Below are 27,224 nucleotides of genomic sequence, written 5' to 3'. Positions count from 1 at the left end.
TTTTTGTCTTTCTCCTGGTCAATACAGATTTACTGAACAGAACACCTATTTCAACTTCATGCTACTTCCCTGGAACAACTACTTTAACACTCCAGAACAAATCACTTCACTTAGCTAAGTAAGCTGTGGTCCCTGATCATTTTGTCAATGCTCAGTGTCTGTAGGAAAGCTTATGGAAAACAATCCTGTAACGTTCAGCCTTGAAACAAATGAGTAATTGCTTCTTATGAGGAAAGTTCCTCTGAGCAGGCATGACTTCACTGCAAGATTTAGTGATACAAAAAAGTTCAAAGTTTTTTGAAATATCATCAGCTCCTAACAAGTATACTTACATTTGTCTTGGTCAGCTTCCACTCCTTCACTTTCTGTATCACTCGGCAACATCCAAGGCTGATGAGCAAGCTGAAGCTGTTGTAAGAATTCATCCTGCCATAAACAGATCTATTTTAGATAAAATGGCATAGAGTGGTACTGTGCAAATGCAGATTGTAGTAATTCAGTTTGAATTAACTGGATAAGAAAAAGCCCTCAATTAAAACTAAACTAAACTAACATATATATACATATTCTTGCTGTGAAGTAAACTCAGAATGTAGATGCTATTCAGGATCCCCAGATACTTTTTGTAATGGAATTCTTGTTCATTTATTCCAGGGAAAAAAGAAGTCTACTTATTTAATTATCTGCTATAGACAGAGATACATACATACTCATCTTAGAAATGCAGTGACACAAAACAAAATATTAATGAGGATATTCTGTTTATTCTTGCACCATTCTTGGACCATGCCTAGATAAATCATGAATGATTTGCTTAAGCAAGGCTTTGATTTGTCAGAACTTTCACTGTCTTCAATCCTGTAAGAACAAGTATCTGCAACCTGATTTAGAACATATGGCTTTATTGTAGAAGTAGAAAGCCTAGGAAGGAATAATGCTATGGAAAATTTTGTCTCTCAGATACCATAAAGCTCTAAGCATCAAAATACAAATGTAGCACACAGTTAAGAATCTGTACCTGCCTTTAAAATGTTTTGCCATCACCTCTAACAAAATATATGTATGTGTGTAAAAATATTTTTCCATATTACATTCATGTAAGCATGTACACTCACACGAAGTACGACAGATTCTTTTGCAATACTGAAGGTAAGAGATGAGACCAAAAAGCAGTTTCATTTCAGCAGTGGTTCAGACATGCAAGTCAAGTTTCTGAAAGTCAACTCAAGGAGTGGCCAGATATCATAAAATTACTAGCCAGATTCTTACAGTCACCTAAAAGAAAAGGAAGCTACAAGCCCCGTCTCGTTTTTCTAGCAGTTGAAAACCAGAATATTCCAAGTTAAGTTACATTGTGCAGCACCGTAGCATTATTTTTATTGCTTAGCCATCTGGTTTAAAAATATAAACTAGGTTTGTTTTACTCAATTCTGGGAAACCAGTCTCTCAGTTGGTGGAATAGAACTGTTAATTCTCTTAGTAATCTGTTAAAAAATCCCAAAAGACTGCTGCAATGACTGAAAAGGAAGCTCAGGCAGCAGACACAGCCTTATGCATGTATTCAACTTTATAACTTTTTCACAATCTGAGAAGGTTGCTGACTGCAGCACTGAAATGGGAAAAAGCTTTGGTTCACAGGGCAGGATTATTGCAGCAGGAGCGACTGGCTCTCACACTGGTCAGCATGCTTTTCAATCTTCCAAAACTACAGAGTGAAAAAGGGGGACAGGCAGCAGAGGAGAATGGAAGTACCAAGAAGAGTCCTTGTGATACTGAGTGGTGCTCTGCACTCCTGTGATTAGGAAGAGGCCTTGTGTTAACCAATGCTGTATTCATATCAGCTGAAATCTCCCAGTATTAACAATGATGGACCAATAAGTATCACTGAACAGCACTTCAAGGTGCCTGGATGAATAAAGTGACTAAAATTCCAAGTGCTGAGAAAATGTAATGGCAAACAAGGGAGTCAGTAGTATTTTCATCTCAACGGCTATTGATAACTATCACAGCGTTGTGTCACTTTAATGGAATCCATCCTGAAGAGATAAGCAGTATTCAGCATTCCTTTGTCAATTTATACAGAACACCAAAGGATACAGCCAGTGCATAAAAATATCTCTGCAAAAGGATTTGGAGCTGTGATTTATTAGTTTTATAGAGATAATAAAACTATTTCTCTAGGTAGCATTTCTTTGCCATAATTCAATTCAGCCTGAACAGAGCTGATAATAAAACACACCTGTTAAAACTTTGTAGTACTATGTGTGCCAAGAGGCAGAAACTTGTCCACAAAATCTCAGATCATTATAAGTTTTGAGCATTAAAATAAAATTCTTAACAGCTGATATGTTAAGTATTTGCCAGATTATTTAAGATGTGTGCTATAACAAGATTAAACCAGCATGGACTTTACTAAAACTTACTAAGAACTCTGAATTGTACTCTGAATATTTTTGTATTTTAGACTTATCGTACTCTGAAACATATTACAAACTAGGAAGCGTGTATAATGTATTTAGTGATATATAAATACATATATATATAAAAATCCTCATAAATGGCATAGTGACAGCGTAAATTCATGCATACACTGTATTCTCTAATTCAAGCTCCAAATGATAAAATGTGCAGATGGTACTCAGTAGCTGCTTCCTTTTGAACTGACTTATTCTCATATCATATATACCAGCTATGTACTGATTAATTCCATTAACACCACATAAGAGCAAGGAAGCAGAATTCTTTGCAAAATATTATCCAAGTATCTCATACAGGGCTCATAACGTAACACAGTGCATTCACATCTAATGGAAATTCCCTGCTCACCCCATTAAGTCTAAGAAGAATAAAGGCAACTTCCCTTATTTTATTTTACTGTTTTTATACAGGAAGAAGATACAAAACCTATAATGAAAGTTGCAAAATAATATACAGTATCAGCTTTTAGTTTTATACATTTGTAATCTGCACAAATACAAAGAACTTCATTGTTCACATTCCTCAGGCTACCTTAGATTTTCCAGATTTTGACTCTATGCTCAAAGCGAAATCACATGGGCAGAAATAGAGGGATACCTCTAACATAGCAAGATGTATTATTGAACAGCAATACTTTCTGGGGATGTTCTGTCCTTACTCTCTTGTGTTTTCTAAGCTAGCAGGACCTGGAATGGGCAAAGATGGCTTAAAAGAGCTCCCAAAGCTTCCAGCAGAACCCTCCAACCATGAGGCTGGCTACAGGTTGGCCAGATCTCCATCAACCAATTTTTGAAACTTGAGGGATCTCCAGCATGAACCCATTTTCCCCTTGGAATCAGAGCTAGTCCCCAAGGGAGCTTTGATGAAGTCAAAGGTCACATGCACGTGTCAGGAAGGGAAAAACATATTTTGGATCTGGGTCACCAGCAGCCAATGTGCTATTGTGCCCAGTAAGCAAAGAGAAAGAAAAGTTTGTCACTTCTAGCAGGGATTGTAACAGTGGATAAAATCTTGCACAGGAATGCTGATATTTGATACAGCTTTACAGTGGTCTTGCTGGATGAGACTGGACATGTTATTCCATCTGTAAAATAGGCTAATATTACTGCTGCTTTCTTAAAGTACTTTAGACACACATGCACGCATCAAAAATAGATAACAAGACATTATTTCTAGAAGATGTATCAGTAAAGTTTGGGATTTGGCAAACAAATAACAAATCACAGCAAATAGAAATAGATTTTCGAGATTATCATTACTGTTACCAGCAAATACTATGGAAATAAGAATTTTTAACTGTCTCCCTTGTTAGAGGAAAGATCAGAAGGGATCTGAGAGTTGCTGTCCCTTGGCAGAGATGTAGTGCTCATTACATGGCACTTCCAGGATCCATTACAACAACAGAAGTTGACATTACCTGACTATGTATCAGTGAAAACAGAAAAGATAAAAATAAAATAAAATTGAAGTTTTTTAGTGGGAAGCAATGAAACCTTTCATTTCTTCTGAACATTCTTAGTTACAAAATGAACTTCAATTCTCATTTTTCAGTATGTGAGAAAATTTCATCACACAAACACACTCATCCCTCCAAACAGGGAACAAAGAGTATTGTTAAAAAATAAAAATAAAAAAAATTAAAAAAAATTGTTACAATCACAGATTTTTTTCATGGAAAATTTCTAGCTTGAAAATCTATCAATTTTAGCCACTTTAATCCTTGTATTTTGAAGTTGGATTTCCAGTTCTGGGTGGAGAACTAGCTCAAGCAATGGGATTAATGCACTGATATTTTTTTCCACCACTAAACATACAGATCCTTCTCATCAGACTGGCATTTCCTGAGAAAAACTCATCTTAGTGAGGCGTGCATCTGAGATAGACAGCAGGGCTATTCTTTCACAGATTCTTTTATTTCCACTGCCTACACACTAAAGTTATCTTTAAGGCAGCTAAGGTTTGCAGAGGAGAATCCCACTCAAAATTTACAAGATACTTTAACTTCTCTTTTTATACAAATACTAATCCTTTAAAAGCCATTAATATAAGACAGGAAGTTCTTATGCTCTGAATAAGTCTAGCTAACATGCACAATAGTACTAGACAGTCGTTCAGCAATATTGGACATTTTCCCACTACAGTTCAGCTTTTTATTTCAGAAAATATGTCCATTCAGCAATGACTAACTAATCATTCCAGTGTATATAAAAAAAAAAGAACAATTAGACCAAGGAAATATTATGCACTGTCAGTGCAGCAGGAAAAATACCCTGGAATCATAAAGATAAGATATAGTTGTATTTAATAGTCCAGAAATATGCAACTCAGAAACTGTAAGGCTAATATATCTGCAGTGCATTATGCAGGCAAAATCCTACCAATCTCTGAAAATTTTTGGGCATGAGTGTTTCATTACAATTTCCACAATAATCCTGAAATTTTCTCATCAATACTTCTCAAAGTCGAGCAGTATTTCCTGCAGCTGTGCTCAGTATTATGTTTCAAGTTCTTTTCAAAACACTAACATTAGGTATATTGACACCATTTCAATGTAAAACACAATCTTGTCTTCATGTTGTAATAGCTCTTAACCATACTCAAAACATTAAATTGAAAATCTTACTTCTGACAAACTGCTTCTTTGAGCAGTGACAGTGACAACATCTCCACTCATTTGCACAGAGAGCCCTGAAGCAGCGCTGAGGGTCCTCCCCATTTGGCTCTTTGACGTCAAAGATCTACTTCTATGCAAACTGATGATGCTTTCCTTATTTCCTTGACTGCTAGGAGTGAGCGGTCGTGACAGCAAGCTGTTTGGGGTCACAGGTCTGCTCCCCGGCGTTGATGGAGTCGATGGCCTGTTGGTTTGCACACCAGCTGTCGGAGGCCTGCTGTTTGTAACACTTGAGGCCTGTGCTCGGCTGTTAGTGGGCAGTGGTGGCGATTTGTTTCCTTGGAGCTGAATGTTTTTTCCCATTTGAGCTGGCCTTGGATTTTGGCCCTGTGTAGCTTGAAGACTGCCTTGAGGATCAGATGTACCTAAACTGTGATGCTGGATGCTAGGGCTTCTTGAGAGCCTTGCTTCTTCCCATAGCGCTAGGTCCTTTTCAATATCTGAGCACACAAACACATAAACAAACAAAAACCTCACTTTCAGTTCTCTCAGGTTTAAACTTCTTATTGATTTTCCTCATTATACGTGACATCTTGTAGTTCTGCAGAGAAAATCTATTCATCCTTAAAACACAAGGCACCAGAATTAATGGTCTGACAATTATGTCCTTAGAATCTATTCACAGTTGATTTACTGCAAGCCCATCTATCCCACAGAAATGCATTATTACCATTTAACTGAACCATCTAGCTATGAGTTTCACTACCTATGAAAACCTCTCTCATTTAATCAAACTTCTCTCTGTGGCTTTTGCACAGTTTCTCATTAGCAACAAGTTAAGATGAAGCTGTGAGCTAAATCTGCAATTCTCATCTGCACTGATGTGCAATCCAAAGCGGGAGCAAGATGAGACTTAATGTTTCTGACGTCCCTGTCTATTGCCCAAACTGAACTCTGGGGCCAACAATTCCTGACCTCTGGCACATCTGGGTCTGTAATGTTGCCTGGATCTGAATTTTGTGCTCTGGTTTGTCTTCAGTGCTACAGCAGTTGAAGGGGTCACCAAGGTCTAGAATTTAAGGAAGAAAGGTGGTCACCATTTGGTGTTCCAGTTTCTACTCCCTTCAGGGCTGTGTGAAATAAGATCCTATTTAAAAACAGAACAATTTAGCGGTAGTGAGCAAATTATCTTCTGAATTCATTTAATTCATATTAATGATTCCGATGAATTAAATGAAATATATTCAGCTAAGTTAGATGAGGGTAGCTGGAATTCAGGTTAGTATAGCTACTACACTGAAAGGTCCTTGAAAGTAAAAATGTGAAGAAGGCAATTCAAGTTCATTTCATCTCACACAACTGTTCTGAATTTTTACTCTCACTGACATTTACTCCACTGTAACTTGGTTTCGATAAGTAATGCTATTTTTCATTAAATTCTACAAACCAGATGCCATAAATCAGCAAGGTTCTACTGATTTAATGATGTATTAAGTGAACTTATATAAAATGAGCATTTTCATTTTTGTTTTTCTAATAATAACTTCAGGTCCTTAAAGTTCTAAAATAAAAACACTCTAAACTGCTTATTAAAATAATCAGATTTTCTTGCACTTCTATTTACCACTAGGTATAAAAACAATGCTTAAGGTAAAACAATTAAAGATGTGCCACCTCTAACATTAATATCTTTTAAAATTACACTTTGAAAACAGGAAAATAAGGTTTACGTTACTACTCTGATACAAGACATTTCTCACATTTAAAATACTATTATTAAAAAAAGTCTTTCAATTCTTTAAAGATGCTAGCAAATTTTAAAATGTAGTTATTCTTCCCAGCACACAGTTCAGAATATTTCTAATTGCCATCTTAATCTCACAATAATCTTATTAAAAATTGACCTCTTAAAATTATTTCCATTTTGAAATAATTATTTCTTGAAGTACTCTTCCATTATGCTTTAACAAAAATCAATACATATCAGTTTGGAATTTGTAAGATGCCTGGCTGAAATCCAGGGGCCAATAAATGACAATGCGGGTTATGTGATTTGAACCAAATAAGGAATACTCTCCTTTAAAGACTCAATTTAGGTTGTGTCTTTGCAAAATTCCAGATCTCTAACTTCCCCATGTTGATTCAGTATGCTAAGAAATTATTTGAAACTTTTAAGGATTTAATAACAGCTAACTAAACATTATATTCTGGCTCACGTTCTCTTCATTTCACATAGTAGACAAGATTGTATATTTAACATACATTCTCTCTCTCTTTTTTTTTTAACTTCAACATCAGCTTTTTAATCAGATGGGAAAGAAAAATATCACAGATCTCCAGCCTTATGTTATTATCTGATACTCAGTAAATACCAGAATTCATTTATGGCAGGACTTTTTAAAATCCCTTGTCAATATCATTTAAAGGAAATAAAAATGCATCAGAAAAACACAAAAGCATTTTACTTGCTTATCACAAATGCCAGAATAAGAATATCATTCATAATGCAACTACTAACTGTTTATGCACCTAGAAGTTCTACTTGTGATAAATCATATTCCAGAATTATGCAATGACCACAGAATAAGTATAACAAACCAAATGGGCAAGTCATTGGAATTAACTAAAAAAAAAAAATTACCACTTGTGTGTGATATAAAGCAGCCACAGTAACGTAAGAGACTGGATTTTTGACAAAAGTATCCCTGGACCACATGTAACAAAGGAAAGGAAAACTGCTTCAAAATCTGATTTTGCAAAAAATGCTGTTTTCAAATAACAAGGCACTGAAGAACTTGCTGACAGTTGGTGCTAATCATAGGCATCCACTTCTGCCAGTGTTTAAAGAGAGTTTTCTACAGCATGTAGTCTGTAACAGAAAGGCAGGACTATGTCTTACCATTAGATGAGCCCAAGCCTCAGAAAACATCTAAATGACCGCATAGTACAGGATAGGATTAATAGATTCCACTGTACTTAGTGAAAGAAAGATGACGACTTGCTGATATCATTTTGTTTTGTTTTGTTTTTTCAAATCTGCCAGAAAAATAAGACTAAGCAAAATACTGCTTTACTATCTGAGATCCTCTGAGCTGACTCCTCATGGAAGTTATGTTACGCTTGTCAGTGAGAGGAATAATTGTCCCAAGCAGCACTGGTGTAAGAGGAAGTTAATTGGTTAATTAATTAACAGGAATAGGAGAGTCCAATGTCTAATAACAGAGCCATACTCTTGTGAATTTCTCAGCCAAACAACTGGATGGTAAAATGCCTGAACCCCCCATACAGTGCTACTGAAGTACAGGCGCAAAGCCAAATGACAACAGCATTGATGTGAGAAGACCTTGCATATCATACCACAGCAGACAATGTCAGAGAATAAAAGAATCCACATTGTTAACCAATTAAGTATTTAAAATTCTATCTTCCATTCAACATGGTAGTTATTATTGTCAACTCTGTCTATGGACACAAGGATCTGCATGTTTCAGAGTACACTGCTTACAAGGGCAACTTGTACAGCCATGGAAATGCTACCAGTTCAGATGTAAATCAAAGTATTGAGAACTTGACCAGATCCCTTGTAAGTGATACCTGCCACAACACACAGGGACCATTTTTAGTTCTTGCTCTACTCTAAGCAAAAGCTTTTTCTGTTCCTCACTGTGCTCACAGCCCATGTCTTCTACTTGACTTCAGCTACAACAGCTCCTAGACAGAAGTAAAACAGTTGCAACTCTCTTTCTAAAGAGGTTACAGTTCCCAACCCTTCCAGGCCAACTTCATAGGTAAGACAGATGTCCAAAATCTTTTCGAAAATGACACTGAAAGTGCTAAGTTCTCTGCCTTGTTCTGTGATGGACTTGAAAGAAGGGCCAGAAAAATTTCATTTCTCTCTCCATCTTACCTCAACAGTCTTTATATTCTAGTTCTACATCACTTTTCACAGAGCTGATTTGTGAAGCACAGTTTACTGTTTGACAAGTAGCATGTGTACCACAGGAATACCACGCTGTATGCCATACCATACGACTAAACCTTAGATAAAAAAATATTCATTACAAAGAACAACTAACAAGCACAAACAACAACTGTTTCTCTGCAATGAAGGAAATGTGAAGTTTTATCTATTTTCATCAGCATCTGAAATAGATTATCTCTTTTCCTTTGTCTAAAATGTTGGCATAGATGTGTGAGGTCTGCTATGTGTTTCATCGTCCCTTGCTAGCATACGTACCAGCTAGGTGCTTTTCCATCGTCTGAAGTTCTTTTGCTGCTAAGGAGTCCTTTAAGAGTTTCTTTCTTGGGGAACCACCAGATCTGACACCCATGGCATCCATAGTCCAAACTGGCTGAGACTTAAACATATAGAAATAAAATGGAATATTTTTAAATACACTTTCATATTTATATGTGAAACAATAAAAAAGAAGTGGAGAGGGGGAGTGACGCGCTGTACTCATTTAAAATAGTGAATCTGATAGAGTTTTGTGTAGAATTAGTATATAATATTCATCTGCAAAAAATTAAAACCTATAATTTCTTACCTGAAATAACATAAACAGTATGCAGCAGTAAAAATCAACAGTTCTAGAGTAATTTACATATATACTGACACACAAGCTCTTATTCCATACTGAGAAAACTTAATAGGACAAATTCTTCAATGATTTACATTCTAAGCAAGTTACTTAATGGGGTTCCACTTTAATTTACTACATTTGGCACAGTATCTCTGCAAAGCAGCGCTTCTGGGAACATCACAGAATTTCATCATCAAAATTGCCAGTGCCATTTTATCACAAAGTATTCCTTTGATGAATAGCAACTAAAGCATTATGGCAACACAGAAGCTTGAAAGGGATGCTGGGACCACTTACCCAATCATTTCACTACTGAATGCTGCGGTATGCAGCTACCTGCATTTTCTGGAAACCATTCAATACTATTTCAGTTTAAAAAAAAAAACTTTAAATTTTTAAAAAGTTTTAAAATATAATCACAGAATCACAGAATGGCCAGGGTTGGAAGGGACCTCAAGGATCACGAATCTCCAACCCCCCTGCCACAGGCAGGGCCACCAACCTCCACATTTAATACTAGACCAGGCTGCCCAGGGCCCCATCCAATCTGGCCTTGAACACCTCCAGGGACAGGGCATTCACAACCTCTCTGGGCAGCCTGTTCCAGCACCTCACCACTTTCTCAGTAAAGAATTTCCCCCTGACATCCACCCTAAATCTTCCCTCCCTCAACTTCAAACCATTTCCCCTTGTCCTGAAGTTATCGACCCTTCCAAAGAGTTGATTCCCCTCCTGTTTGTAGGCTCCCTTTAGGTACTGAAAGGCAGCAATGAGGTCACCCCACAGCCTTCTTTTCTCCAGGCTGAACAAACCCAGCTCCCTCAGCCTGTCTTCATAGGGGAGGTGCTCCAGTCCCCTGATCATCTTCGTGGCTCTCCTCTGGACCCTCTCCAACAGGTCCCTGTCTTTCTTGTACTGGGAAGTACAAGAAAGGTACTTTCTTGTACCTTATACTATAAGGTAAACTCAATAGGTTTTTATATGCTTACTTGAAATACACCAGAAGTATATGATAGAATGGCTTAAGACTTGGTCATAAAAAACCACAAACAAATACATTAAACAAAGCATACTTAACAGCTTGTCTGAAATAAATTTTACTTTATTAGCATACCAAAATATTTCATCTGAAGTATAGGAGGTTTTGCTGCTTTCCCTGATTTCCTGAAGAAACAAAGTTTATGCAGAAGTCTCATCATTTTTTTCCTCTTACTGATTTTTGAATCTTTCAGTAAACATCAAACAAATCCAGAGAGGGGCCAGGGTTTCAAAGACGTTGAGTTGATGTAATTGCAGGGAGAAGAATGATTGAAGAGAGGACATAAACACTGTCTTGTATTTAACTGACTACTGTGAGACATGTACCTTTAAGATTTGTTAACATAGATTCCTATGTATAAAACAACAGCTATACTGTGAAGTTCCATATTCTTACATTAAAAGAAACCCCTATTCATATTTACCAGAATATGAAATAGTTCACAGCTGCAGGCAATCCTACTGTTAGTAACACACAGTGTTTTTAGATCACAGTTAGCATTTCGTAATTTGCCAGTTGCTTTTTACTGCAGTTCTGCTCTGGTTAGAGTCAGACACATTTAATTCCAGGCAAATAAACAGGAAGAGACAAACAAAATGTAAATTAGTCAGAAATGGAAGTTATCCTGCAAATACATTTATTTCAGACACGTCACTAGACTTGATTCACCTGAGATTTTAAGAATTTTCCACTTCATTCATATTTGAGAATTCTCCATCCATATGATAATGTGTCTTCTTGAGGTCACTAAGGAATATTCATCTGTGTTAAACTACTCATATTTCTACATGCTTGTTTCTAACAGATTTTAGTTAATCCATATCTGTTGCTAGATAGAAGAGTAATTTGTTCTATGAGCAGTTCCTCTGAAACAAAAGAAACTAAATAAGAGATGGGAATGGGAATTTTTAATCTGTTTTTACACATAGTCTTAACCTTCAGATTTTTATGAGGGAAACAGCCATTTTTATTTAAGTTTAATGAAGTACTCTTCATTAACGGAAGAAAAATAGAGCGAAAAATTCCCCAAGTCTAGCAGGATGAATTCTTTTTGAATACACAGTATCACACACAAACATAACTCTGATGAAGTACAGAATAAAAGCTAGTCAGTCATCTGTGGTAATAGCTGAAGACCAAACTTTTCATCCAGTGTTCTCAGCTCTATTCAAGTTTACTGTAAACAAATTATTATGAGATTTCACTAATTCTCTAGCTTCCAGAATCAAACACTTGCAAATGTTGCCTTCTGAGACTTTCTCAGCCTCCATCTTCTTTTATTTCTGAAGATAATCTTTCTCTTCTACAAACCTCTAATGTTTCTTCTTACATTCTACCTTTTCCTCTGTGATACTTTTTTGATATGCATCAATATGCATACAACTAAGGTGAATGAATGAATGCAACTTAGCCCATCTGTAATAGAAACTGAAGTAAATGGAGAAAAATGATTCTTTAATGTAAGCACCATGACAGTGCTTGAGATGTTTATTACAAAATGTGAATAACATTTAAATGTAAATTGCAATTAGGAGACTCAAAATCACAAAGATTATGAAACATCAGCAATACTTCTGCATGCTTCAACCTTACATAGATTCACATAAAAAAGATAGGAATGGCTGTGCACAAGCACATACAGGCACACCAAGTTGTGTACACACATGCACTCTGTAAATGCTTGTGTCTGCCTTCACATACAATTACAAAGAATACAGAATTTGTGTTCAGTTCTGTGCACAACACAGATGTACACATTCTTTTGGAGAGTAAGTATTAATGTTGGAAATGATTTTAAAGCAATACATTCATATCTATCTTCCAGATGCACCATTTCAACACTGTGAAATTAGTGAGACAACTTTGGACAACTTTTTTCCAAAAATTTTGTAACACTTTCTTTGCATTTTTCTGTACCATGTATTATCATAAGCCTATGGCATTTTGTGAGACAACAGCACTGTAAAGAGACCAGAATAATAGTTCAATAATAGCCATGAAAGATGAGATATTTAATAGTAGCCATTTAATTCAAATTATGTGCTTATAATACTCTTACAATTAAACACCTGATAGAAAGAAAACATGATCTGAAACTATTAGAATAAAAAAGTAATCTGTGTATTATGACATTAAAACTGGTGTATTACTATTATTTTTTTGCACCTTCATGAAACTAGATGTCCAAGACCATAAGCAACAACACTGTCCTGAGTGCAGGAGAGAGATGACCAGTAGGAGCATGCCCAGAAGAGAACCACAAAAATGATCCAAGGGATGGAACATCTCTTCTACAAGGACAGGACGAAAGAACTACAGCTGTTCAACCTAGAGAAGAGAAGGCTCGGAGGAGAACTGAGAATAGCCTTTCAGTATCTAGAGAGGGGCTATAAGAGAGAAGGAGACAGACTTTTTAGCAGGGTCTGTTGCGACAGGACAAGGGTACATGGTTCTGAACTAAATGAAGGGAGATTTAGATTGGATATAAGGAAGAAGTTATTTACAGTAAAGGTGGTGAGGCACTGGAACAGGTTGCCCAAAGAGGCGGTGGATGCCCTGTCCTAGGAGACACTCAAGGTCAGGCTGCACGGGACTCTGAACAACCTGATGGTAGCTGCAGGTGTCCCTGTTCAATGCAGGGGAGTTGGACTACATGACCTTTAGTAGTCCCTTCCAACTCAAACAATTCTACGATTTCAGTTTTTCTGAAGGCAGACTCAGGTAATGTTTTTTCTTTTTCTTTTTTTTTCCTCTGTAAATAATACTGAACATAAAAATTCTCTCTTAACATCACAGAATCACAGAATCACAGAATTGTAGGGGTTGGAAGGGACCTCTAGAGATCATCGAGACCAACCCCCCTGCCAAAGCAGGTTCCCTACACCAGGTCGCACAGGTAGGCGTCCAGGTGAGACTTGAATATCTCCAGAGAAGGAGATGTTAAGACTACATGTTAAGACTATGAATTCATTTAAGTGAATAACATATAAATAAAGAAAGAGTTCCTTAGTGTCTTCAACAATGTATGCAATAATCTTGATCTTAAAGGATAAATGCAAGCTGAAAGTAGGGGATGTTAACAGGAAGCCTTTGGAAGTACAACAGTTCAAATGCTTTAGCAAGGAAAAATGAATTCACACATCACCAGCAGAATTCACTGGTATCCCTCCTCTCCACTGGATAAGTGGTAGCAGTTCAGAAATGTCACTTAGGAGAGAAATTCAGGGTTGCAAGTCATTAATTTAAACCCTTCTATTCCATTTTTATCAAAACGTAACCTTTATCTCCTGGCCAAGTACAGCAGAGATAAAACACTAATGTCAGTTATCTCAGATGTTATTGATAATGACAGTAGACTGAAAGTAATTGAAAAATTTAGTATGTATGTATAAAGTGTGTATATAGAAATAGTCCTTTTCAATTCCTTCAGCATATTCCAAACTGCAATTGCCCTCAATTATTCATTAAGATTTTTTTAATATTAACAAAAAAATTATAAATAGCCTATTCGTATTAACAAGATTTTATATCTAAACACGAAGATGTTCCTGAAAGACACCCTTGCCTTTTTAGTTTGTAGGAACAGCTCTGTGTGCTGTTCACATCACCTTCAAACTTTGAAGGTAAGGCAAAGTCTCTGTGCTAGAAATACATTCAAACAAAGCCATTTGTCAACTTTAAAGGTCAACTATGCATCCATTTCCTAATTGGTTTTCTTTACAGAGGATCATTATTTCTTCACTAACAATATATTCATCAGCATATTCTTTACTTAGATTGCTTAGCCAAATTACTCCTAAAAAAAAATAAAAAAATTACAAAAGATAAAGCCAAAGGGAATGTCTGTCATCTCTGGTTCCCTGAAGTTCTGGAAAATATCATAACTTACTGGGAAAGCCATGCTGGTACACAAACATAATTAAGGAGGTCATAAGAATAAGGAAGTTTTCCACGATCAATATAAGTACTGCAATATTTGCAGCACAATGTCATTTTGACAGCATACATCAGTATAGGTAAAAACAGTGCAGATGTGAACGTCTGCAGTGACGTGGGCTGCCATTTGTGTGTAATCCCCCATCGACGCACAGGGAGTTCTGCAGAGATGCAGCATTTCAAATTATCTGAGGCAAAGAAGACCTCCAAATTACCTTCAACACCATTGGGAAATCAAATGATTGTTAGAAAGTAAATTAGCCCTTCCTGCTGTCCATTAAAAGTTTGGAATGATGGAATGCTACTCTTCTGTTTCATTTTGGCCTACCTCAGAGTTAAACATATAAGTATCCATAGGCACAACCGTGTACATTCTCTTCTCAGACATAGGGGATGTTCCTACCTCACAAGGGCTTCTTCATTTTTAAAGACTATTTAAATGATAGATAAATGATGAATCACATAATCATGTCAAAACAAAAAAGGTAATCATGTATAAGTATTGAAAAGGAGGTGAAAATTCAATCCTAGTTCCTTGCAGACTATAAACACAGGCAATGCATTTTGATTGAACTTTTTATTCTGCATAGTTTTGTTAATCTAGTGCAATTGTCATTGGCAATTTCAGGAGATAACAGCATAGAAAAGACAACCACACTTACTTGCCTATCTATAATCTACTATTTCTTCTCTAACTGGCCTAAATATCTTAAACAGACACGTGATGGAAAATCCTCCCACTGCAAAAAGTATCATTTATTCACCAATTTGTTTCCAAGTGTCCATTTCATCTGACCAAGAAGCGGCAAGAACAACTGTTATTCAGCAGCTGAACTTTTTGTTTAATATTTTGTTTGAAGGTTCTTCACATAATTTACGTTATTTTGTAAGAGATCACCAAATTTTTCATCTTTCAGTTTCCACCTTCAAGCACAGAAGGTGAACTTGTCAACACATTTTTTTTTGTTATTGTTAAAACGATAAACCTCTCAGAGGTCTGATGCAACATTAGAAGCCACCTCTAAGCCCCATCTTCCCACACTAGGGCCCATTCTACATGAAATGCCACGTAACTGAAATTATAAGCTTTTTGCTTCCCATGGCAGGCAACATTTTACACTAAGCCTCACACAAGAAAAGTGGTAGTTTGGGTTAACTTACACACAAGTTTTCTACTTACAGACTGAAGGAGGAACTGTATGGGCACCTGAGTATAACATGTTTCAGCTTTTCAAACTTAAAACTAGAATAACCTTTTGTAAGCTTCAATTTTGTTTTATTTACTGCTTTTTGGAACAATATTTTTCAATTTGTCACTCCAAAGACACCAAAGTTTTAGAAACAAAAAAATAAGGCACTCAATTTTTTTTTTTAAATGAATTTTTAAACTGCAGAAAAATCATTTTAAAGTCATCTTTTGGAGTATTAAATATTTTAAATTGGGAGTATTTTCAGTTCAGAACACACTTGCCATTCTGCCTACACCACTGAAGGTCTTGGAAGTGTGAACCAAAAGCTGCACACAGTGCCTGACAATGGGGCTGGAGGAATTGAGCCCACAAGGGGATGGGGCTTTCTGCCAACTGTACTCCAGCCATGGGCTGGGGGACCCTGCAGGGATGCTGGGCAGCCATACCATGTGTCACTGGGATCGGGCATGCACCTGAGATGCTGGGTTCTGCAATACACAAAATGATGTCAGTAAAAAGAAATATGAGTGAGTAAGAAGTGAGAAAGAATTGCTGAGCACTTCACACGCTCTCTAAAGCAAAACAGAACTTTAAAGAAAGAAATTAAGTCTTTGTAATTGTGCTGACAAAATGCTATGTGTAATTTGTGAAATCTGTTTCACACAGATGATGTCTAGAGCAAAGAAGTTCAAGGTACATAATTTAAACTACTTGCTTAACAACTTTCAGGAAATATTACCCGTTTCCCAATAAACTTGATATTAAGTTCTTTTATTACATTGTATTGTTAATTTAGCTATTTGCAATTAAAATTACATACTTGCAGTTCGTATTGGACTAGCTGCACAAGAGTTGCACTTGTGTAATATTATTTATTATTGTTATTAGTTTTATATGAGTTACAGTGTAAAGGCTAAAAATACGTAACTTTATGTGCCTGAATGTCCACATACTTTAAAAAGTGAAGTTGGATTAAAAAAAAATAATAGTATGAGACTACAGTAATTCTGTATGTATAGTATATAAATATGACCTTTCTAATTCATGCTACCTGACAGTCACACTGATCTTGTTCAACATGTGGCAGTGGAGCCTTAAAATATTTATTTTAATAGCTAACCTTCTAATTGCTATAAGTGACCTCAATCCAGCAAAAAAATATTTAGTTAAATAGTGACATTTAGGTGATTTAAAGTTGTTGGTTATAGTCGAACTTCTACAGGCATTAAGTTACTTCCTAGGATTGTTCCCTGAGAAAATGAGCAAAAACCTAAGAAATTTTCCATTAGTTATAATGGAAGCTACGTATCACTGGAATATAGTTGTATTCAACATGGATCAATACAAAAAAGCAAAAGCTTGATTTTTGTAGGAACCTTCAAATCATTTCACAAAATGAATTCCCATCAACAATTTCCATATATATTACAGAAAATCCTTCTGTATATTCCTTCTAGTAAAGCAACAGAGAAGTTCCAAAGGAGAAGGAAAAATGGGAAAGGATCTATTTTAAGCAAAACACTGCTATAAAACGATTCATTAGTGCACTTTTCTCAAAGTAATAAAGACCAAAAACTCAAGCCAACTTCACGCAAAAAATGCCTTTTGGAGTTAAACGACTTCTTTTTCCCACAGTTTCTGTTTCACTTGCATTGGTTTGCCTTGCATGGATAATTTGCAAAGAAAAATAAACCTTTTTCATGTGTACATGCAAAGCAAGATGAGTGAATGCAAAGATTTACTTGAATAAAAACAATAAGCACGAGATCCAGGTGGTAAAAGAAGTAACTCAAGAACACAAGGGCTACAGTGTCAATTGCACAGTGTACTTGCCCTACTCTTTCAGTTACTGTAAATTTAGGTTATTCCCTGGATACTTTATTCTTCCATTACTGTCAGAATTCCATCTGACCAAACTTTTCCCTAGCATCGCTTCCGTGTTTTCTTGAAGATAACTAACCAAATATTTATAAAAGTTGTTTACAGAAATAGAAGGTAAAGTAGGACTCTGAGAAAGCCCCACGGCAAAAAATCTCAAAAAAAGCTTTGCATCTTGCCTTGCACTTTTTCTTAAATTAAATATTTGTCAGAAAAATATCCCCGCAGTAAACCAGAATCTTTAAGAACATCCTGAATGCTTGCTTCCGCTTTGTGTCCTTGCAAAACACATGGGAAGAGTGCTGATTCCTGTAAGTACTCCAAACTGCTTTCTGGTAGCCTTACTCGTTTATCCATTCAGTACACTTTGTTTGGGATTGTGCAGCACTGACAAATAAGTTCTCCACTTTTCAAATATCAATTCTCTTTGAGAAAAATAAAGCTTAGCAAAAGATTCTGCTAAAAAGACATTCAAGTGGAAAAGGTCTGATTCCAAAAACTTCCAGACTCTCTAGAAATACAGAATGTTACAAGAAAATCACAATGTAATCATATTACACATTACACTGAGCCATGTTATAGACAGATACTCCTTATTTCTTCTAAATACTGTCATTCAGGCTACTTTAGTCTCCATACCAAAGATCTTACATGAGAACTTCTACACAGAGCATGAAAAAAGGATCCACACAGCTCTATTCTGAAGATTTTCTGAACATTCTCTTGCATAATCCTTGCTGCTTCATCCCACAATCTTTCTCAGAAGATTTATTCTCTGTAGGCCGAGGCACGTTTAAAGAAGATAAGTCAAATATACGTGAGTAGAGAGAAATTTATGATAATGACTAGTTTAACTAGCGACAGACTCATACTACCCTAGTGGGATGCAGTACTGGAATTAAATATGGAACACCTTGAGCTAGATCATGAATTCTTACAGGCAATATGCACATTTGAGTAAATGTCACAAATCAATTTGTCTGGTTTATGATAAGTGTCTGATTAACATCAAATTTATTCTTCCTCGTTGTATTTCTTCCTCACCTTCTATCTCCCATAGTATCTCATATAACATCTGAAAACTATGCAAACTCATGAAAACATATTTTAGTATCAATTCTTAAGGCCCTTTACAGGCATCATTCTTAATCTTTTAAAGAATTTGTGGGAATTCGTTGCATGAATGCATTTATCTTCACAGTTTTCTAGGGAGAACCTTAGCTCTGTCTCTGTTTTTTTGTATGTAAAGACTGTCACAGAGTAAGCCTCACTGGAAGTTATTAGGAGACCATGGAGCAGATCTCTATTCCTTCAGATCTCTAAAATGCAACAAAAGTTTAATCATTTTATTCTTTTTTGATTAGGTACAGATACAGGCAAAAACATAATGCTTGACAGCTGAGTGTTACTTGGGTAACAGCCATTTCAAAGACAGAAAAGAACACAAACAGCTAATCACACTATTTACACAATAGCTGAAAGATCCAAAACACAAACTCTAAAAGCAGATGAACTAACAGTTATTGGCTTCCAGCTCCTTAATAACTGAGACAAAGGAACTTTCCAAGAGCTCAGGAAAGGGAACCTAGTTGCCCATGCCTTAGGAATGAGGATGTGTAGGCAAAGCAGCAGCTTCAAATATTGCAGGGCTACGGTCCTGACTTCTCTTTGCAGCACTGGCATAAACAGCAGTAACCAATGTGGATTTCAGGGATTCTTCCCAGGCAAGTTCACTGCCTCTGGCACTCTACTGCTGTGGGCAACTTTACCTATGTCTGTAAATACGTCTCTATGATTACAACCAGCAGAACATTAAATTTATATACATTTATGTGCATTCATAAGCATGCAAACATAGAATGCATATCTGAAAATAATCAGCCGAAGGGTGCATACTTCTCCAGTAAGATTTCACTGATCAATACAATGACCGTTTATTTTCCTTGTTATCTTCATTTTTGTATGCAATTCAATTTATTTGTTGCTCTTTGCCTATGCTACATGTCTGTGGAACTGAGAAATGAAAGCTGGTAGCTGCAACAGGAAATCCAATTCAGTAAGAAATTCATGTGTAAGATCACAAGAAACTGCTGCAAAATATAACTCTGTTCACTGCAAAAGAAAAGCAGAAAGGAGGCTTGAACAAGAAACTCAAAGCCACGGCTGCTGAAGATTTTCTCCTCATTCTTTTTGCCCAATATCCACAAATGCTTTGTAAGCTTCTCACAGTCCAACTTCTCAAAGACCTTTAGAAATTGATCTGGAATTCCCTATCTGTCAGTGGCTTTGCTACCTCAGATTGGAATTAGTTTTAAGTACTTTACAATTTTTTAATTTTTTAAGCATTACTAGTAGCTAGCTGCCTGAAAGTCTGCAACATCCATCTGTATGGTCATTGTTTTCCCCTTTTCTTCATTACTGCCTTTCTCCATAGCCAACAAACACCGAGCCTTTCTTTTCACTTACCTTGTCAACATTAAAGTGTGCTAAAAACACAATTGCTATGGGTGAAGTGGAATTAATGCTTCTGCTTACAGTTGCATAAAAGTATGTTAAAAAAATACTGTATTTTCAAAAGAAACAACCACTTGTTTAAATTGTATTAAAATTTCTGAAGCAATATAACAAACTCCAAAGTTCTGACTGTGTCATTTTTCAAAAAATTATTTTATTGACAACTATATTTTCTGCAAATCTGCAAAGATTTCCTTATGTTTCAAATTTCTAAAAGAGAACTGAGGGAAATATTACAAACGTAGTATTGCACTATTTAAACAAAGCCTTGTAGTTTTAAAAGGCATATCTGATTTACTAGGTTCCAAACTAACGTTACCAAAAATCTAAGTGACTGAGGAGATAAAATGAGAAATTTCATAATAAAATCTATAATTTAAATTATTTTTGTTCTGTTAAATTTGTAAAATACACTCTGTAAAATGAAACTGGTACACTGAGAGTTAACCATTTAAATACATTCAAGACCATATTGACATAGTCTAAAATGACTGAAATTTCAATGGGAGCTATACATGTAAATCCAAGAAGATATGACTTCATATGAGATGGTAATAATGGATTTCAAAATATCACCCTTTCTAGATTGAAAAAATTAGAACTGCCGTAGAACTGAATATGCTAAAGAGATAGACAAAACAGGCAAATTATGCTTTCCTTGCTTAAGATGAGAGCGCAGACAAGCACTTTATACAAAATCTCATTTTTCTCAAGCTATTTAAAAAAAAAAATTACAGGATTATTCATAAGGGAATCTACTTACAGATGCTGTCACTTGAGAGGCACTCTCAAATTCATCAATATCTTCCATAAGTGTTTCAACCCCAGGTACCTGAGCTGTTCCAATGAGGTAGAAAAGAAATAAATTGCATTAAATAACCGTTACTCACTTTGAAAATAGAATACTTATAAATTAACTGCTGGGAAGATAAATGCAGCTACCATAAAAGCAACGCTTTCTAGTTACACTTGAATGGATATTAATTTATGACTAATTTTAAGTTATAAGCTTAATACAATGAGGAACAGTGTCTCTAACATGAATAGAGTGACAAGCAAGCCTCATTTATCTGCTTGCAGTTTTATAGGTTATCTGTTATTTTTACTGCTAAAACGAAATATTATTTGTCTGCACAATGGAGTAGTAGATTTTCAGGTTCCAATTGCTTTAGGCAATGTTTAAAGGCCACGCAGGCAGTAATTTTTGCCCATACTGTCACATTTGTTAAACAACAACATTTGGTGAGAAATTCAGAAGGCCTCTGACACACATGTAAAGTCTTAAAAGACAATTCATGTACCTAGGCCAGAGAAAGCAATGTCTAAGCGACATGCTGTGCAGTTTCACTGCCTCCTAACCTTATAGGCACTTAGATGCTGTTTGTAAGCTATGTAAAAAACAAGATGCCCTGATCTTCCCTGCGTTCTGCTGTTATTCAGACACTTAGCAGGGAGATCCTCGTGTTTCCAGAGTGCCCGGATGTTTGAAACATCTCAGACTATACTTACTATAAAAACAGCTGCACTGAAGCACAGCAACTATGGTTACCACATTCACTGCAAATGCAAATGAAAGTGGGGGAAAAAGAGATGATGATGCAGTGAGGAGAAGTGTTCAGAAAACTGATCAAGAACTGGGAGATGAAGCCACATTTTTTGCCACTGCCATACCTGGTTCACATCCCCCATATTTTTACCCTTATTAATTTTTATCCTAGTCATGCAGTTCCAACTGGAATAGCACTATATATGTTTGATAGAGCCCTATTTCTGTTTGAACTTCTCAAATTTCAAACTTTTCCATCCAAATGCCTGTTTTCAACTTTCTACTTTACTGGCACTTTAATGCAAAGCAAACTGTGGAAGCTACATATCCTACTATTTTCAAACATATCAGGTTGAAACTGGAGCTGGCTTACTACAAATAATAGAAATTTATGGCTGCTGTTTGATAGGGAATTAAGCACTGATGTGAAAATTACTTAACAGAATTTATTTAGCAAACTAATTACGTATCATAGCACAATCTGTAGATCTAATATAATAAGAAATACCACATGCATACTGTGGCATAGCACTGCATAAACCATCATTATCAGTCCTAATATGTTGTTCCAGGAAAAGCCACAAAAAAAAGCCAAGTCTTTGCTCACACCTCAGAAATATGTGGTGTTGCATACTGCTCATGCCACAAACAGCTTTTTCTTTTTCAGATTAATTGGGCAGTTTAAAAAGTTTAAAGATCAATGCTTTTCATTCCCTAGCATTCAGAGCTCACTCCCTCATTAGGTATTTTAAGCCTTCTACAAGAATGCACTCACTGCAAAGATCTTTGCAATAATTTCATTTTTTTCCTGCCTTGTACAGTGGCTCGTACTTAAAGTGTATATGGCACTTGCCAGCAAAAGAGACTGAAACCAGTGAAACAAGATCCCACTGTACTTAGAGGCACGCAGGATTAAATGAACACATGCTTTTAGTGATACCATTTCTTCATATCTAAGTTCAAAAAACCACACATTAGTATATGACCTGTACAGTTCCCCCACCTTGAAAGCAGTATGGAGACTGTCAGGCACAGATTTGTACTGGATCCATCCAATTGCAATATCTATCTGTACAGAACAAGAAGATTTATAGGAAGACTGAACCATGAGACAAACTCAGGAGGCTTGGTATCTACAGGGGAAGTTTACAGTGCACTAATCAAAATCAGGAACATAACTATTAAATTCTTCCCTGAGTTATTTCCTGTGAGATGGTCCAATGGGAAAGAGAAACAGTTTTGATGGGTATCACTTGGAACAGTGAAACAGCAGTGTTAGAGCATCTTGTGCCGTCTGATCTTAAGACCTGATTCCCCTCTCATTTTTACTGCTTAGATCAAAGATAACTCTGCTCAATTCAGTAGGATTGCACCAGAGGGAAATCAGTGCAGTGGTTAATTAGAGCCAGATAGAGATTGTTGGTGGAGTCAGTATTGTGCCTGATGCTGCAGATGATCTTTCTACATAGACTATTCCATTGACTTTATGGGATGGAATTGCTTTAGTAAGCTTATTTATAAAGAGCTGTTAGATCAGATGTGCAGCCAATTACTTCTGAACCTGGTTCATCCACAAGAGAGATGCTACAGATCAAACAACTTAACAATTTCTCACTAACCCAGAAAGAAATCATTAAGGAAAGCTGTCTCAACTTTGCTGTACATTAGCACCTTGCTTGCACACTCCTGAACGAATGGTTTACATCAGCACTTAGCAACTCATAGTTTTCTCAGTTAGGTCATTGGTATCAACAGGAGCAGAAAATAAATTCAAATAAACCTGGTAATTGAAACCTGCTAGTCTTTTTTATGATATAATACAAACATTTAGGACATAACTAAAATTTGAAATCCAACACAATGCTTTGGCTATTTAGAGTTTTTTTTAACAATATATTTTATCATCTTCACGTATTTAGTTTTAGATACACAGAAAACAAGAACTGTACTGCATTTATAGGAAAGATAGAATAGGCAGCTGCCTGGGTCCTACATCTGTTTCTAGTCTGTGCCTTCTTGTAAAATCCAGATGTTGGGTTTTTTTCCTTTCTTTCTTTCCTTCTTTCTTTTTTTTTAATCATAATATATTACTAGCCAACATTTTAGGAAAAAAAAAACAAGAGAACAAAACAAAACAAAAAAAGTAAAGGTTGAACATTTCTGAGAAAGCCTCTTGTCAGAAATTTGGCAGTACCTTACTGTTGACCTCAGCCTTTTTGCCCTAGAGGCGATGCTGTTTACTAGCTATACAGCTAACAGGTTCATGCGTATTTACAGACATGAGATAGATGAGAAATAACAACATGGATCTTGTTGCCTCACCTACCTAAGTTTTATTCCCTGTCTCTGGGGAAAGGGTTATTCCTCTCCCTTTTAATCATACTTAGAATATCCAAAAGCCTGTAAAGTGGTCCAAGTTAAAGTGGCTACGGTACTCTTGTGGTCCACACTCTGTGACCATGAAAAACGCAGCTTCAATGCTAGTCAGCATCCAGGATCTTCTGACAGTTTCATCTTCTTTAATCCTAGTGCCTTTGTCACTGTGACTGTGCGACAAGCTACTATTTTACTGACCTTCTGCTCCCAGTAAACAAAAATGAGCCTCCAGTTTCATGGGGTGACACAGCAGTATATTTCCACTACAATAACAAAGGTACACAGGAAGGGAAAAGGAAGGCAGAGATCTGCCTGTTCAAAACAAATTGTTTGATATTCAATTGTACAAGTTCCATACTCAATCCGAAACAAGCCATCATCATCTCCTCGCCTTGGGATTGCTCTCATAACAGAAGAATTTTGCCTTTCTTTGAAAGGATTTCAATTACGTTAGCAATCTGGGTCTCTCTCACTGATGAACTTCATCAAACGTGTAAGAGCATGATATTCTGAGATTTTGAGTGCACTAACAATTTTTTTTAATGAAGCAATTAATGACAAATGAAAGGAAAATGAATTGTATAACTGCATTAAACCATGTATGTTCACAAAATCAGTATATTTGAAGACAAATTAGTTACTAATATTGACATGTTGCTTTACAAACCTGAAAATGTATAAAAGCTCAGGTTGATGTCACACCTAGTGGCATTAAATAATAGACATTTAACAGAACAATTCAAAATAACAAAACTTTCTCAGTTACAATTTCTTTTATATTAATTAATCAACATGACTAACTTATCTACAGCTACTGAAGATGAAACTACAAATCAAATCTTACAGTTAATAGACTCCTCTGGTTCTGCCCTGAAGTAGGAGAAGAGACGGAATGATTTATCTTTTGCAGAATCTCTGTCCAAACTTCTATTCTTTCCTATCTCCATTTCAGTGACAGCTAAGATAATCTTCATCAAGATAATCTTTCATAAGAAAGCAGGGCATTCTCTGGCAAGATATCCCTTAGGAAGTACTTTTTCCATTAGATTTCAGGTGTTTTGTTAAGAACCAGAGCAGAAACTGAAATAGGGCTGTGTCCTGACTAAATTAGCACAACATGTAGTTATGTGCACACAAGGAAAATAAATTGTTCTGAGTTTTTGTAAAAACTTCTTTGAGTCATGTTTTTAATTCTTGCCAGCAGTGCTAAGAGAGACCATGCAAGTACTTTTGATACTGAGTTTAGAAGCAGAGGAGAAGTTCTTTAAATCTTTATTTTTCCTATATATTATTTCAGTTCTGTGAATGAATTTGTACTACTAAATTAAATATTCCAAAGACTGTTATTTAGCATGCGGGCCAGTTGCCAATGGACAGGACATGTCTATAGTACCGAGCTATGTTACATCCAAAATTCCGTGCTAACATAAAAACTGTCTACTAAGAAACTGACTCAAAATTACTAGCCTGAGACATTTCCAAAATACAACGAGGAATTATTTTGGAGCTATAGCCAAAACTACATTATGGACGTTTCTAATAGATTTAAGTGTACATGACTGAGTTCATGTGCCCAGTAACACCCTTTGGAAACATTTAATCTTCTCTTGTAGACATAAAATTAACTCTTACATACAAAATGTTGTTGTTTGTTTGCTTTTTTGATGTGCAGCAAATATCTAACTTACCATCAGAGTCTGACATAGCTAGCTCTGAAGTTTGAGATACCATGGAGACCTCTTCTGTCCTTTCTGCCATATTATCTCCTTGTAATCTAAATTGTGGAAAAACAGAACAAAAACATAGGCAAACTCCATAGATAAGATACATAAAAATATTAATTCTGACTACATACTCTATACAGAACACTGTCCTAACTAAAAGAGTAGCTTTGCTAAAAAGTCAGCATCCACAGTCCAACCATATCATTCCAGAGCATGTAATAACCAGAACTAGCCTTTAGAAAACAGTCAAATGAATTCTACATGGTTTAAATAAACGAATAGGATTGTACTGTGTCAAGGTGTTGGTGGCAGGGCGGCTGCCAGGATTGGCCTTAGTAAGAAGAGGACATAGGCTGCCCCATACTGGACACAGGCATTTCCATCTGGCTCCAGTGCACACAGCTATGCTCAAAAGCCAACATGACAGCACTTCTGGAAAAATGCATTTAAGAAAGAGGAGAGATGTAAAGCAGGTAGAGGAAAAGAGTGGAAATAGCAGAGGGAAAACCATAGTTAGAGAAGGAGGTGATTCAGGCACTGGAGCAGATATTGTACCACAGCGAGGGAGAGGACCAGGGCATCCACTGAAAACCATGAAGACCATGTGAGTACAGTGGAGCAGGTGAGTATTTCCTGAAAGAAGCAAAGCCAATGGAGAGCCACGATGGAGCAGCCCAGAGGAACTGTTACAAACTGACTGCTTGGGGCGTGGGTAGAGAAAACTGGAATGAAGAAGTGAAGTTGAACCTGGGAAAAGGGGGAGGAAAAGTGTGATCTAAATGCATCTTTTTGTTTCTCATAAGCCAAATCTATTTTAATTGGCAATAAATCAAATTAATTTTCCATAAGTCTATTTTGCATGTGGCAGTAACTGGCAAGCAATCTCCCTGCCTTCACCTTGACCCACAAGCTTTTTCATCATAATTTCTCCCTCTGTCATGCTGAGGGCAGTGAATGAACAAGCGGCTGAGTAGGAGTTTGGACCTTAGCCAAAGGCAACCCACCAGAAGAAATACACACATGAATATTTCCTCCTTCTTTGTTACTTTCTAAAATAAATATCCAGTATTTAAGGCAAGTATTGTCGTCAGGCTTTCCTCCTGCATTGGCTGACTGCAATGTCTTGATGGTAATTTACAAAATTTGGTCTTGTAACTGCTGATTTTTTAATGAGTATCCCAAGAGATCCACTATCCTTCTTCAGGCTCCTATGGATCTTAAGCAATGATTTTACTCTGAAGAGACGGTTTGCAGCAATACAGTTGCCATTTGCATAAAGGTTATTTTAACTTGAATTTATTCAAACATGAAAAGAATAAGAAAACACAATTTTGCAGAGCCCAGGA

At 36.3% G+C, this 27,224-nt stretch overlaps 1 protein-coding gene across 1 annotated transcript; it reads right to left on the bottom strand.

Moving 5' to 3' along the window:
- Positions 1–25,924, bottom strand: LOC104910367 (uncharacterized protein C8orf34 homolog). Its single transcript, XM_031552883.1, has 5 exons — positions 25,843–25,924; positions 20,996–21,069; positions 9,330–9,450; positions 5,102–5,592; positions 1–426 (listed from the first exon to the last, which is right to left on the bottom strand). The coding sequence occupies exons 1-5, from the start codon at positions 25,910–25,912 to the stop codon at positions 316–318; spliced, it is 867 nt and encodes a 288-aa protein (XP_031408743.1). The 5' UTR covers positions 25,913–25,924; the 3' UTR covers positions 1–315.
- Between the last annotated feature and the right edge of the window lie 1,300 nt (positions 25,925–27,224).

Source organism: Meleagris gallopavo, chromosome 3 (assembly GCF_000146605.3).
Source record: "Meleagris gallopavo isolate NT-WF06-2002-E0010 breed Aviagen turkey brand Nicholas breeding stock chromosome 3, Turkey_5.1, whole genome shotgun sequence".
Lineage (NCBI taxonomy): Eukaryota > Metazoa > Chordata > Aves > Galliformes > Phasianidae > Meleagris > Meleagris gallopavo.
Note: the sequence above shows the minus strand (reverse complement) of the source record. Positions and strands in the feature narration are given on the sequence as shown.